This window comes from Toxotes jaculatrix, chromosome 20 (assembly GCF_017976425.1).
Source record: "Toxotes jaculatrix isolate fToxJac2 chromosome 20, fToxJac2.pri, whole genome shotgun sequence".
NCBI lineage: Eukaryota > Metazoa > Chordata > Actinopteri > Toxotidae > Toxotes > Toxotes jaculatrix.
The window spans coordinates 11,268,146-11,283,403 of NC_054413.1; the positions used below are offsets into that span (position 1 = coordinate 11,268,146).

The following is a 15,258-nucleotide window of genomic DNA, read 5'->3' on the forward strand; positions in this document are numbered from 1 at the left end:
TGGACATTGTTTCTGACAGGGGGCCACAGTTTGTCTCCCAGGTTTGGAGAGCATTCTGCTCCACCTTCGGCGCCTCTGCCAGCCTGTCGTCGGGCTTCCATCCGCAGACCAACGGCCAAACGGAACGAGCCAACCAGGACTTGGAGGCTGCGGATCCATTTGCCTCCGTAACCAGTCGTCGTGGAGCACCCATCTCCCTTGGGTAGAGTACGCACACAACTCCCTCACCTCTTCTGCCTCTGGACTATCCCCTTTTGAGTGCGCTCTGGGCTACCAACCTCCTCTGTTTCCGGAAGAGGAGAAAGAGGTTGCGGTTCCTTCAGTCCAGCACCAGTTCCGTCGCTGCAGACGCATCTGGAGGGAGGCTCGGGCTGCCCTGCTCCGCTCATCAGAGAACAACAAGAGGCTGGCTGATCGACACCGCACCCAAGCTCCCACCTATGCTCCAGGTCAGTCTGTTATGCTCTCCACTGCACCCATCAAGCTCCGGACAGAATCAAGAAAACTCTCACCCAAATACATTGGTCCCTTCGAAATAGAAAAAATCATTAACCCCGTGGCAGTCAGACTCCGTCTTCCCAGGTCTCTCCGCATCCACCCTGTGTTCCACGTATCGCAAATCAAGCCACAGGTCACCAGTCCTCTGCAGCCGGCATCCCCTCCACCACCGCCTCCTCGGCTCATCGACGGTCAGCCAGCCTACACGGTCCGCCGACTGCTGGACGTCAGACGGCGGGGCCGGGGACTTCAGTATCTGGTTGATTGGCAGGGGTATGGTCCGGAGGAGAGATCATGGGAACCAACATCCCGCATCCTGGACCCCACTCTCATCCGAGAGTTCCATCGCCGTCACCCAGAGAAGCCAGGTGGTGCGCCAGGAGGCGCACATTAAGGAGGGGGTACTGTCAGGTTTCACCCTGGGAGCCAGGGTGGTCTTATTGTTTAGTATTTCCTGTTTTATTTTGGTAATGCTTGAGTTTCTTATTGTTCACTGTTCTTCCTCTCGTTTCAGGTGTCTTGACTTCCCTCTCCTCGTGTGTGCTTCCCACCTCCTGATTACCCTTCCTCCCTCAATGTGTTTCACCTGTGTGTAATTGTCTCCCCGCCTCCTGACGTATTTAGTCCCCGTCCTCCCTGCACTCCTTGCCAGATTGTCTTGTGTGTTTCTAGCGTTTCTACCAAGCTTTCCAGCGTTCCTTGTTGTACTTATAATATCAATCGTTTTGACCTCTGCCTGGATTTTGGATTTCGAATTTGCCTTCTCCCTGTTGTACCTCTGCTTTATTGGACTGTCTTCACGTGTATCGAACCCGGACTGATTAAACCGTTTTCTGGCTATCTCCAACTCTGACTCTGCGCTTGTGTCCACTCCACTACTTACCCAGCCTTGACACATCTTATTCATGTAGTTTAGAGCAAGTGGGGGAATATCTGATTATGCCAACCTAGCTGGCTTTATTTGTTTGTTGTAATATTATTTTTGTGAAATGTATTTAGAAATCCTCCCATTTGACATCATAATTAAACAGGATTTTAATTATGCGTCAGGTCAGACTTTTTCTACCAATGTATCTCTTACAAGCAAGTTGATGTTAGCTTTGGTTCAGTTAGCTAACTTCTAAAAATTGACTTTTTGCAAATGTTATATTAAATGTAACTGCTTAACATAACTTTTTAGCGCAATTTTTTTTTAACTCAGTGGTGCCCAAAATCTCCAGCCAACACATTATAATGAGACTAAGTTTGAACTTGAAGAGCTTGTGCAACAGGCTTCACTCTTTCCATCTTCTTAACTTGAAAAGCTGAATGTTTAAACTTTTATCTGAACTCATGCAAACTGTAGATTATATGGGGCCTATATGTAATTTGTGTGTTAGCCTTCTGTGTCTTGCTGAGAAAAAAACAAAGAATAGAGAATCCAAATCTGTGCCCAGAGCCTCAGCAGCAACACATGTAATTGTCTAGAAGCATAAGAGGGAATGAGAAAACTCTGCTCCAGGGCAGGAGTTCTTTATGTTTGTGTGCGTTTTATGTCGGGTGTTGGAAAGGGAATTTGTGCAAGCGTGCAAACCTCTACAGGTAACATGCATGTCTGTGTTTTTGTGAGTTTGTGCATGTGTGTGCGTGTATATATGAATGTACATGTGCGCACTGGCTCCGTGTGACCCTCAAAGGCAGAAAAGTAGAAGAATGAGAGTGTAATAATAATACTGCGGGGTCCCCTGAGCAGTGTGTAAATATGGATACAATGGAAATGCACTACGCAATTATGGCTGGCTTCATGCATTTTTCACTCGCTGGGAGAGAGGGGGAGATTACAGGGAGAGAAGGGGGAGAGATTCAGAGTAGGAGAGAAAGAAAGTGGAAAACAGATTGGCAACTGGGAAAGGAGAGAGAAAAGGAGAAGAGTAAAAAGAATCCAGAGGGGAAGAGTAGAAAGGAAGGAAGGAGAGGAAGAGGAGAGCAAGAGCAGGGTGGGTGAGGCCAAGAGGGAGAAAATAAGAAGAAGGAGAAACCATAAGAAGAGAAAGAAATGAGAAAAGAGAGAGAAAAGTGTAGAGAGCAAAAGGAGTAAAAAGAGACTAGAAAAAAAGAGAAGAGTAGATTCAGAGATGGAGGAGAGGAAATAGAGGTAAAGGAACATAAAATAATAAACACAAAACAGGTAAAGGAGATGAAGGAAAGTGGCAGAAGAGAATTTTTAATTAATTTAATTAAATTTAATTACTTTGATCCCTCCTGGGGTAATTACTCTCTGCATTTTACCCACACCAAGTGAACGAAACACACACACAAGCGTGGGTAAAATGCAGAAGAAACAAGTGCAAATGGAGGAGAGAAAGAAGAGAACATTTTTGAAAGGAGAGTAGCATGAAGAGAAGAAAGAAGATGAAGGGGTTAACCGTAGATAAAAGGGAGGGGAAATAGAAAGGAAATGAGGAACGAAAAGAAAAAGAGGGGACATGTGAAGAGTGAGGGAAACAGGAACACAAAGAAGAGAGAAAGACAAACAAAGATGATGAGAAGTGCAAGCAGAGATGAGTGAAAAGAAGAAAGAAAAGAAGAGACAGAGCAGGAAGAAGAGTGTCACATGCCATGCACAAAAACAAACAGACACAAGGGTGTGCTCTCTCCCTTTGTTTGCCTCTCTGTTTTCTTTACATATACACACACACACACACACACACACACTTACACAGACAGTAATATCTATTTTCTAAATCCTGAAATGCCTGATTGGTTATGACAGAATTCAGAGGAGGTCTTTTCATGTCTTACACTAGCATATCACTACACACTGTCACCCTCTTCTACACGCCACGCGTACACACACACACACACACACACACACACACACACACACACACAAACACACACACACTCTGCTTTCCTGTCATCTCGTCACCCCCCCTGCCAAGAGCACAGGGAAAAAAACAGTATTCGGCTTTAGGAAACAAATTAATTCACGTGTCGGGGATCAACTCTGACTGGGAGCTAGCAGAAAGCCTCTGACAGCACTGCTGCTCTTCTCCCCTGAGCATTTAATGAAAACTTGTTTTGGGAAGTAGAACTTTAATAGTGTATCTAATGAATCCCTATGAAACAAATATGATGTTTTTGCAATACACAACAGTGCAGAAGCAGAGTTACAGTGTGACATTTCTCATCTCTGAACTTCAAAAATCTAGCAGCTACCCTTCGCTCGGTGAAGTGACTTGCGTTTTATTTTATTTTATTATTATTTTTTTTAGCTTGATCTTTCAGCCCTGCATCTGCACAGTATTAGCATGCAGTGAGTGCACTCTAAAGTCAGGGAGAATTGGTGGGTAAGCACAATATCACTCTCAATCGATGCCTTTTATCATAAGCCCAAACACTTTCAACACTGACAGCTTCAAACTGAATGGGAAGTGAGGACAATCACAGAGTGCAGCAAAAAAAAAAAAAAATCACTGTGGGTTGTCAGGCAATGAAGCTCATTGAAATATAACTACTCCAGCAGTAACCCTGGTGATATTTGACTCTGGCATTGTGAACTAAAGATAACATGCTTTCATAAAGATGCCCGTGAAAGTTTGAAAGGTGCTAGCTGAGACATTATGACTCCTGAAATTCTGAGCCAAGAGGTAGCTTGCTAGCCTTGAGGAAGGGAAATAAAATAAAAAAAAATGTTCACTTAGATGCTGTTAGATACCTTAGGCAGCTTAAAAAAAAGAAACCCTGAAAGCCCATAATATGGGCAATCGATTTGTCTTGCAATTGAAGTTTTGAAGGTAAAGAGGAGTGTGGCACACTGACATAATCTTACCAAAAAATACCTCTTACCTCTGGTGCAGAATGGGCCGTTATAGGCTGTGGCGGTGCAGTCGCAAGAGTAGCCGTTGTACCTCTCCACGCACTTCCCTCCATTCCGGCAATACATCCCAAAACTGGTGCAGTGGCCTTGGCAACCGGGCTTGACCCCAGGAGTGACCTTGGCCCTCTCTTCCAGGTCTAGGGTGACACCGTTCATCCTGAGGGCTCGGATACAGCCCAGGAACCCCCTCTGTCCCCCTGCAGCACCTGAAGAGGGAGGGGAGGGAGGGGAAGGATGGAAAACATCGGAGGAGAGGAGGTGGCATAAATGCAGCAAGGATATGCAGCATTAGAAATATAAGGAAAGAAACCACATAAAGAGAAGGAAGGGAGGACAAACAGAAGTGAGGGTCACAGAAGTCATTTTGAATGCAAGAGGCTCTGTTTTAATCTCTTTTGGAAAAGTTAATATCCTAACGCCTGGAGGAAGCCACTGATGTCACGTTAATCGCTCCGGCTGCGACGCCGTTCTTGAAACAACCTTCAACTGGTTTGATTTCTTCACTAATTAGAGCAGCCTAATGAACACTGTGTCTTAATGAACATCTCACGAGCGTAACACACGCAAACGGATGCATGAACGCACGTGGGCTACATACTACAGGCATACACACAACAGACCACACACGGCGCACCTGATTTGAATGAGTCAATATAGGCATTAATGCTTAGCCTTGGGGTGTCGATAGCCGTTCCTCTAAAGTGCTTCCAACGTCATTCTGGCCTTGCACCATTACAGTCTAACTACCCATTAACTTGGACAGAGTAGGGGTGTTAAATAGATTAATGTGCACCTAAATGACTATAGCAATAAACACACTCATAAACATACACCCACAGGTATAGATTCAAATGTACACAAGCACACACACACACAGAGGATGGTTACACTATCTGGATAAACACACGAGTATGTATGCACACTCACGCACACTATCATTAACAAGAGCTGAGGGGCATTTTAGATATTAAAACCTCTCAGTTGCATCTTTTGGATTGAAGAGAAGTATCCACTGAAGAAGACATGTTAAAGAGACTTGAACATACACACTTGCCAACATATTTTCCTCCCTCTGAAGACACACACACACACATATCTGTTAGTTTGGCCACACAGGTAGAGCGCGCACACACACACAATAAGATTACTAATACATGTACATTCTCTCCAGCCAATGCATTATTCACATATCAGGATGCAGCAGAGCGTTCACACACTTTCTCCACTTTTCCAGTCCCACAAAGGATTTGACTTTTAGTAGACCTGTTAATTAATCTGTGTTGTACCGCTGATTGGCTGGAGGTTTCTGCCACCTGTTTACCCAGGTTTAAATCAGGTCTCTGATTAAACGGACAGCAGGTTCTGAGGCCTGTGGAGACCGGGGCAGACACGTACACAAGTGAACACAAACACACACACACACACAGACACACACACACACACACACACACACACACACAGACTCACTCACAGGTGCATACAGCTTCCGTATAACTTACAAATGGTGTGTAACAGAGCCTGACTGATACTGACTGAAGTCAATATAGGCTTATCAGAGATGGTGGCAGATGCAAATTAAAAATGCTGTGCTGTTAATTGCAGCAATTCATATTTTGTTGATGTTGTTTGTTGTGATGTTCACGTTTCATAATTCAAGTAAATATATTCTGTTTTACATTGATCTAATTGTCATAGTAATTTAGTTTTCAGAGCAGTTCACTTCACTGTACTTTTTATTTTATATAGACAGTTACAGTGATCTATGACATTTAAGATTGCTGTATATTTAATTGTAAAAGACCCTTTGTTACAACCAAATGTTTCTTAATATTAATATTAGTATCAGCCTTCAGAATCAAGCATTGGTCAGTCTGTGTATACACACATGCACATGACATACAAAGACATCAACAAACGCACTGCACAGAAATATTGATGTAGATGCGGAGATTCAGACACATAGCACACATGGCATGTATTTGCACCTGTTTATTTAGAGGTGTGATGTGTTGTGGCTCAAGGTTATGTTACTTAATGATGTGCTAATGAGGAAACATTTTATATTCATTAGGATATGTACAGTGCACACTAGCATGCACGTGTATACACACGATTTGCAACAGTCAACTTTGTAATTAGAAGAAGAGTCATAAAATTTGAACTTTTAACCTGTGTGTGTGTTGGTGTGGATTCTGTATTTCTGAGTGATGGTGAATTAATGAATAAACATGTAGTATACACTCAGATGCTGTTTACTTTTAAGGGTATAGGCATAAGATGTGCATGTGCAGCCTGTATGTGGACTGCGCTTTTGAAAGCCTGATCTTACCACGCAGATAAATTCCCCATTTGTACCATCAGGCTCCACATCTGCTGCACTGCTTGTTTTCCTGTTCTTCCATTACAGTCGTATAAATGGGTTAATAGAACGGCGGTCTGTCCTATTTCTTTCTATTTATGGTTCAATACTGAAGAAATCCTCTATACAGTGTTTACCCACTCCATGGTTGTTGGGGAAACACTTTAAAATGCCATTTGTATTGGTTTTAGATGAGCATTTTGATTCATCTAGTCTAAATGTCATTTCAAAAGACTTCCTAACCCACCGGCATTTCCAGGGGGTGATATTATCATAGAAATCCCATTTTTACCAGTGCTTTATATCTATTGGTATACATTTTTTTTTCAATTATCTCTCTAAAGGTCCATAATGGGATTGCTTCTGATGGATCCCTGTATGGAAAATGTACTTGTGTGTATTGAAATAAGCCCGCATCTACAATAATGACCCACACCTTTCTGTTAATGTCCAGTATAAATCAAAAATACTAGCAGAACAAGAGCATGGGCTGTTACATTTCAGAAGATTAATTCAGGCTAAACTTTAATCACCGCTACTAGTGTGGAGCTGCAGCTGAGTTAGATGCAACACAACAGGCTGTCTGATCCATAGGTGAGGTCTTGTCTTCTTACATGTGTTTTGGTGTGTACTGTAAAGATTTAATTTGCTGATTTTTTGTTAGCAAATCATCGTCACAGAGACATTTCATGGTACTCATTAAATGTTACCTACTGTCTTGGCAGGTGAGCGAGGCCGGTTTCCCTGTGACAGGGGTTGAGCACACATGCAGTGAGTAGCAACAAGCAAGATGTCGATCCGTGACAACAGAGGCGAGGAAAAGAAAGACCAAAGTAGAAAAGAAAGACAAAACAATCCGACCATGAGAGAACTGAGCAAAAACATGCCAAATTATAAAAACGTGTGATAGTGAACATTAATCAAGAGGGAAATCAAAAGAACAGATGGTGACATTAAACGAATAAAACGTGGCAAGATTTATAGTTATGTGCATGTATGAAGTGAATTGGAGAGCTAAAAGTTAACAGTGTGAAGTAAATGACAGCAGGCTGATGGTATAACATTTACTCTCGAGGCCATTAGAGCAAATGAGCCACTGTGCAGTAAACACTAAAGCAATCAAATGCTTGATGAGGAGCATATTGATTGAGAACGAGAGAAGGAGATGATACAGAGACAGATATGACAGATATGACACCAAGGTGAGCAAAATCCCTGTTGTAATTCGCCACCGTGTGCTCATGTAGAATCATTCAAACGGATCATTTCTGGGATTAGAGTCTTTTATTTTTTTAGCCTTTTCTGTCAAATATTGCCAACAAAGACGATCGCAGCGGAATTCAGAGTTGTATTCTTTTTAGGTTTCTTGCTTGCATTGTTTTTTTTTCTACCCCACTACCTTCAAACGGCCACATCAATATCAATCAGAGACAATGGGTGAAGTGGCCTGATGTTCCCTTATGAGGAAGAATCAGGTGAGTTCAGACAAAATCGTGATGCCTGCAGTGTTCTTTCTACTCTTTCCAAATCTTTCCATCAAACACAAAAAGATCTATCTTTTCCTGATGTCAGAGGCCAAATCTAAACCACTTCCCTTTAGCGGCTGGGTCACTTCCTGTGTCACACTGTAACTTTCCAAAGCAATCCTCAAATAAGGCTTAACCGGGGATTAGAGATCAGATATGAGAAGGTGCTGTCACCTCTGTGGCTGTTATTAGATACAACTCTTCTCCTGCTCTATCTCTATATATCCCCCCCATTATTTTTTTGTGTGTCTAGAACTGTGCCACGTACGAGCCTGAGCCTTCTCCTTGCTTTCCTTTGGCAGGAAAGCCACGGTACACACATGCAAATGAGCTGACGGCCAAGGTGCTATCCGGAAGCCATTATGTTCCCAGTTTCATAACTACGAGTTGCACAGTGACAAAACCTTTCTTGCCCCTTTCCATTTCAGTGAATGAAAGTAAAAATACACTGAGAGGCAAATTGGGACATGATAAGGTGAGGATGTTTCAGCGGCGGTCGAATCAGCAAAAGTGAAGAGACGATGCAATTATATTATAAACGGGGATCAGGGGGTTAAGGCTATCTCGTCGGGATGCCTGATTGGAATTTGGAACAATCTCCTTTGGGCGAAACTTTTTCCATGAGATAGTAGGAACTCTGTGATCCGCCTCAGCACTTTTCCTTCTATCCTCAAATCCCTAAAACTATTTTAGCCCCAGAGTTTGGTTTATAGAGTATTGACAGCTCAGCACAAAAAGGTAGAATGAGACAGTGAGCTAAAAGTATAGGAAGAAAGCTCACCAGATCTTCAGCCATTTGAAGTCTGGATGAGCTCAAAAGGCGTTGTGTGGAGAGGTAAATGAAGCCATGAGGAGTTCTTTTAACTAAACGTAGACATTAAGGGTGTGAATAAGGGCTTGAGCTGTCTAATAGCTGCAGCAGAATGTGTATGTGAGAGAGTGAGAAAGGCAGGGGATTGATATCTTCTTTGTGCTATAATAGTTTCTTAATCCAAAGTCATAAGTGCTGAGTCAAAGTATTAAAGTATCAAAAAAAAAGAAAAAGAAAAAGAAAAATGACCTCTGTAAGTGAATTAAGTTAGATTTAGACACATACCCTCACAGCCAGCACAGAGGCTCAGTTAGGACTTTATTAAAACTATGATCACTTACAGGGATAATTTTCCGAGAACGTGTGTGTGTGTGTGTGTCCACGTGTATGCCCATCATAAAGTGTGAAATGGTTGTATGTGTGTGTGCGCACACTGGATTAACATTAACTTAATCAGCAATGGCTGTGGCTAAGCTGGATTGAAGCCTCTTAAGGAAGAAAAAAGAGTGATTTTCTGTAAAGGCTGGTACATCTTTAACTTAAGAAACAATCAGACGTCCTCACGGTGGATGTCTGTGTCTGAGGGCAAGCATTACTGAAAACACAGACAGTACAGAAAGCTTAATTAACAGTTCAATACAATTATGATTACATGGAGTGATGTGTACTTAGGCGTTTGCTTTGAACACATCAGAGTTCATAATTACGGTGTGTTTGTCTCTGTGAGTGTCCCACCTACACACAGCAGATATTAAATGTTGAAATTGCAATCAAATGTGCGTATGTGAGTCATATTTACACACGAGAGTTGTTATGTATTTGGACTGTGAGCGACTATGTGTGCGTCTTACCCACGTAGAGCTGGCTGAACAGCTCTAGCCGGGTGTGCCCCTGAGCAGGAGCAAGCCGAGACGCCCGATACGTCTGATCCAACTGAAGGACCGCCTCTTTCACGTTTCGCTCGGCCATGACGCGATGCCACTGGTCATCGTTGAGGGGCATGGCTGAATGCACTGTTAGCTCCACGGGTCCGTTTCCAACGTCGAAGGAGAAGGAGACCACCTGAGGAGCTGCAGAAAGAATGTCAGGGAAAGAAATCTTAGTTACAGAAGTCATTTCTAAAACCACATGAAATAAACAACTTTCCAAACCCCATAACTCCCTGTTCTGTCATAGTCCACTCTGCAGGTAAATATGTGTTCAATTTCTAATCTAATGGCTCATTTATTTCAAGGCCATTCATTTGGCTTGTATAGATTTCAGCTTTGCAATACACGACTGCTCACAGCGCTGGACAGGACTAATCTCACAGGCAGTCAATACATGCCAGGAACTGTTGGCTTTGCATGACATAAAGTTGTGTCGCAGCAGTTTCCATGTGCTTTTGTTTTGTTTTTTGTTTTTTTCTTGCTGTTTTGAACTTTGAGAAGCTTCCCAAGTTTTGTTGGAGAAAGAAAAGCCAAAGAGAGCGAGAGGAAACAGACATGAGTTGAAAAGAAATGAGTGTGTAAATGAATAGGGAAGCGAAGGAGAGGCAGACAGAAGATGAAAGAGTGCAAGATGGCCTTGTTTTTCTGCATGATTAATTTTCATTTTCTTAAATGAGTGGATTTGAGAGAGAGAGAGAGAGAGAGAGAGAGAGAGAGAGAGAGAGAGAGAGAGAGAGAGAGAGTGTGTGTGTGTGTGTGTGATAAAGCCATAAAGTTTATTGCTACTCCGTAGTTCAGTAGCCTAATAATTCAACAAACCAACAGGGGGCACTGTTATACCTTTCATAACTGTGACAGTTCAAATCTTCAATGATATCACTGAAATACTGGGTGTATGTAAGAATTTGTGTGTGTGCGTGCGTGCGTGAGTGTGTGTGTGTGTGTCTACCACCTGTCCATTCCAGCTGTTTTTGCAAATGCACTGGTGAGGTCAGTGTCTGATGCCTTTTAACCTCTCTGTGGGGAACTACGGAAGCCCATAAGGGGCTATATCAAAATGATAAAAGAAAACTTGAAAATGAAAATGTAAATTTCCACATTTGTTAAATGAGTAATAATTAAAATGAAAAGGCAATAATCCAATTTGCATTCCCACACTCGTATGGAAGTTATAGGATCATTTTAAAATGAAAATGGATTCTCTTTTGGGGTCAAAATGAAAATGTAATCTGTTGGTCTTCTCATCAAAGCAATGCAAGGCCATTGTGAGTATGTGAAAATAAAAAATGCAAATTTCATTTTTATTCTAAGTTTAATTTTTACTCAGATAACATACATTTGTGGAATATGTCATATATTTATGACACTGTTATGGAAGTACATTTTCAATTTTACAGTATCACTTTAACACAGCGCCCAATAGGCTTACATAAATTGACTGATCTTCCATAGAAATTAATCCATACACCGTGTGGCTGTTATGACAGAAGAGGATTTGAAAAAAGAAGCTGAGAATGTATATATGTGTGTGTTCTTATCTCCAACTGTATATCAGCTTGATACAGTCAGGTGAATAGTCTCCGCAAGGCCATGCATTTTAAACTCTATTATGAGACACTACTAACCAACAAGAACTATTTGAATAATGAATGTATTTTAGAGCTGAGTGGCAGGTCTTCCATCTTTTCTAATTGCAAGACATTGTTCATTTGGATTCACAATTTTAATAAGAGTTATGTGTCATTGTTTCTGACTACACGTTCGCCGTGTTCGGATGAGAGATGTTCAGTGGATGCTCCCCTCTTCAAAATGTCAGTTGAATGTTTCTGACCTATGAAGCAACAATGGGAAAAGAATGAGGAAATTAGTTTTTTGCTGCTGGAAAGACCATTTGCAATTGTCAAATTAAACCCCAATTTGACTCTTTTCTTAATGTTTGGTACTACTGTGAGACCGACTGTATAAAAGCCATATATTCTGGGTGGTGCCATATGGTGGTTATTGGCACCAGTATGCTGCTGCCATAGAGATGATAAACAACCACTTCATAGCTCTATATGTTACTGCTTCATTATGGTTTCATTAGGCTCAAATATTAGAGTGGATAAATATATGTAGTCATCAGTGGAGAAATGCGCTTTCTTCTTGTTGGCCAATCAATATGCTTGGCCTTCTTCCTCTTTTCCCATTGCTTTCATCTAATTATCTTTTTTTTCCATTCCACCTATTCTTCCATTCTTTGCACTCTTGCAGCCCTTTTACAGTACCCACAGCTCCTCGGTTTCTTTCTTACCTCTTTCCTCTTGGTTTAGCCCTTCATTTCTTCCTCTCATTTTGTATTCTTTGTTCTCATTTACCCATCCCTCATCAATTTGCTTGTCACTTTACCTTCCTTCCCATCCTCCCTTTCTGTCATTAAGCCCTTTCTTCACTTTCTTCCTTGCTTTCTTTCTTACAGACATTATCATTTCCTCTGAGACGAGGTGCAAAGACACTAGATCATCTCACCAAAAGCCTGTCTGGATGCGCTGAGAACATTAACCTATAAGAAAAAATATGAAAAAGCGCTTGAACACCCAACTACCCACAACAAACAACGCAACCCGACAAACGGATTCATGCATGCACAGAGAGACACACAGTATAAGCCCTCTGACAGGCTTTAGTACACAGAATTAATGATGGCTGTTTGCGCGGAGCAGGTCTGCAGGGCAAGTAGGAGCAACATTAGTTATTTTAAATGCTGAAAGCACGGCAAACATATATCAGAACACCCCAATAAAAACAAATCTAAAGACATACAGCTATAACAACGCTGAATGGCATGTGAGTGTATATGTGTGTGATTATTTGTGTGTTGTTTTAGTGGCACTGCTAAGCAAGATGGATGCCCTACAACTTTTTTTTTTTTTTTTTTTGATACTCACAGGAATGAAAACTTAAGTGCCCTCAGAGCACAGAGCCTGCCTCATCTATTTGCATAGCTGTGATGGATGTCTTAAGTATAAATGTGCGTGAATATAATTGTGTGTATATGCGTGTGTGTGTGTGCTTATACTAGCATGTTGGCCTGGAGAAAACCCAGTAGAGCTTTTTATTTTTGCGATTTGTTTTTCTATTAATCTTTTAATATGGAGACAAAAAGAGCCAAGTTCTAAATTATGCGTCAGCACAGCACAGCCAAACAATGATAAAGAGTGAAAGAGCTTGTGTATGTCTTTGCGTGAAAGATCACTGCTTGTGTGGGTGTGCATATGTACGCGTGTGTTTGTCTAATGCGATGTTCCATTTTGTTGTTCTTCATCTATTTTCAGATGGCTGGCAGTGTATTATCTCTTCAGCGTCTTTTCTGTAATACTTGCTAATTCTTTGCTGTTTGTCTCATTTGCTTTGTTAGCGTGTGCTTTGTGTTTTTTCGCTCCTGGGACGGCTGGAACAGTCTGGACTCTTGAAGGAGGGAAACTCTATTGAAGTGCGAGCCAAATTCCAAGTGCCATGGCAAACCTGCTGCTGTTGACACTGAAACACAATTTAAAGCAACTTCTCAAAAGCCAAGCATCTCTTTATGACAAAAAGGCTCTTCAAATGAAATGTTTCCATGCTTATCAGGGAAAAAAAAGAAGCATTCTCACAATGCAAAGAATCCTGAGTGCAATTCTTATTGTGTACATAAGAACAGAGATAGAGCGAGATGAACTTTTGACAGGTTTTTTGAAGAAGAATCAGAATAAAAAATTCTTTAATATTTCCAGCGGTTGCCAGTTGCTTTTCTCCTTAGTAGATTACTAGATATTTTTTTAACAAGCCAGACAGACATTTGACCACCTTAAAATGCCAGAGCCACATAGACTACTGCTAAAGTCCAGATGTAAACTTTACGTCAGTTTGGTCTTCACATAAAAAAAGAGCTGTAATACAGTTTTATAAGCTGAGGTCTCCAGCATGAAAGTACACTTCTCAGCTGGATTCCACACTGAAAATATTTATAACCTTTGGGCAAGACTATTGCAGCCTCTTAAGGACTCAAAACATAGCAGATAGATACTTTCCTCTGAGCCACAGAGCACCCCAGAAGTCAAGCCTTTCTGTACTTAGGGACCTTTCTATCTGTCCTCAATCCTGTTACCAGTCCAGTTCACATGGTTCTGAATGTGTCTTTAATGCTGCCTCTCAAAGGTGTCTATGCCTACTTCTTCCCATTAAAATTCAAAGAGGAATAGTGGCCACCTGATGACTTTGAGTCTGCTGAGGTCACAGCGCTGTGTGTTTTGCACAAAGTTGTGCGTGTGTATTTGTGAGTGTGTGTTTATGTGCTTTGAGCTCCTGCAATGGCACAGCTATGCTATTCTGGCTTAATGCTAGTCATTTCATGCCATGACTGGATTTCGGCAGATACAGTTTTTTGCACCAGCAAGAGGGCAGAGATTATGTGTGTGTTTATGTGTATGAGCGTGTGTGTGAGTGTGTGCGAGACCTTTTGTGATTGTGTGTCTAAATGTGTGCTGTGGGGCAAAATGCAAGATGATAGCGAGGGTGAGGAGAGAGGAAATCAATGTGGGGCCATTTTGAAAGCCTTGGGACACACACACACACACAAATACAAATACAAACACACACTTCCTATCTCCTCTGGCCTGCTGTGCAGCCGTGACAGACTAGATACTTACTGTATCTGTGTGTGTGTGTGTTTTTGTGTACATTTGCAACATTTTTTTTCTGCAAGAGTGTGAGTGTATATGTAAAGGTGTGTAATTGACTTTGTACAAAACCTACTTTTGCTTTCAGAGAACTGGCAAAAAAAAAAAAAGTTTATGGAGCTTTTAGGTCACATACCAGCTGACATAATGTCATTCAGTGTAAATGACTTTAGAAAGTATTTTGGCTCAAAAATCATCTGTCAACTTTGTGTCCATTCACTGTGTAAAATGGTGGGTCAGGCACACCAGCAGGAAGTGGTCAGCTAGCGCCTTTGACACCAAATGTTCAGATCCCTTTGAACCCTAATGAAATGTCTATCGGCAGCCATGCTGTGCAGGCAACCCCCTTCACAATGCAACTTGGCAACTAAACTGAAGCCAGAGATTTTAACATTCTTGATCAGAGCACCTCCACTGCTGGGATGTTAATTTGACCCACTGGAAGATGATCACAGAAACCTGTGGAGCCTCACCCTAAGGTCAACCGAGAAAAAAAGAGAAGAGTTATGCAAATGTATACTCTTGTGTACAGTTTACAAATCTGTGCACATTTTTTTTTTTTTAACTGAGTTCTTGGAT

At 41.7% G+C, this 15,258-nt stretch overlaps 1 protein-coding gene across 1 annotated transcript in view; it reads right to left on the reverse strand.

The window, feature by feature from the left end:
* Nucleotides 1-15,258, reverse strand: part of cntnap2a (contactin associated protein 2a) — a 313,547-nt gene that overhangs the window by 29,983 nt on the left and 268,306 nt on the right. The window contains exons 19-21 of the mRNA XM_041065446.1: nt 9,905-10,123; nt 7,431-7,460; nt 4,327-4,563 (exon numbers count right to left, since the gene is read on the reverse strand). Of these exons, the coding sequence (XP_040921380.1) occupies nt 4,327-4,563; nt 7,431-7,460; nt 9,905-10,123 (486 nt within the window). The remainder of the gene's footprint in view (nt 1-4,326; nt 4,564-7,430; nt 7,461-9,904; nt 10,124-15,258) is intronic.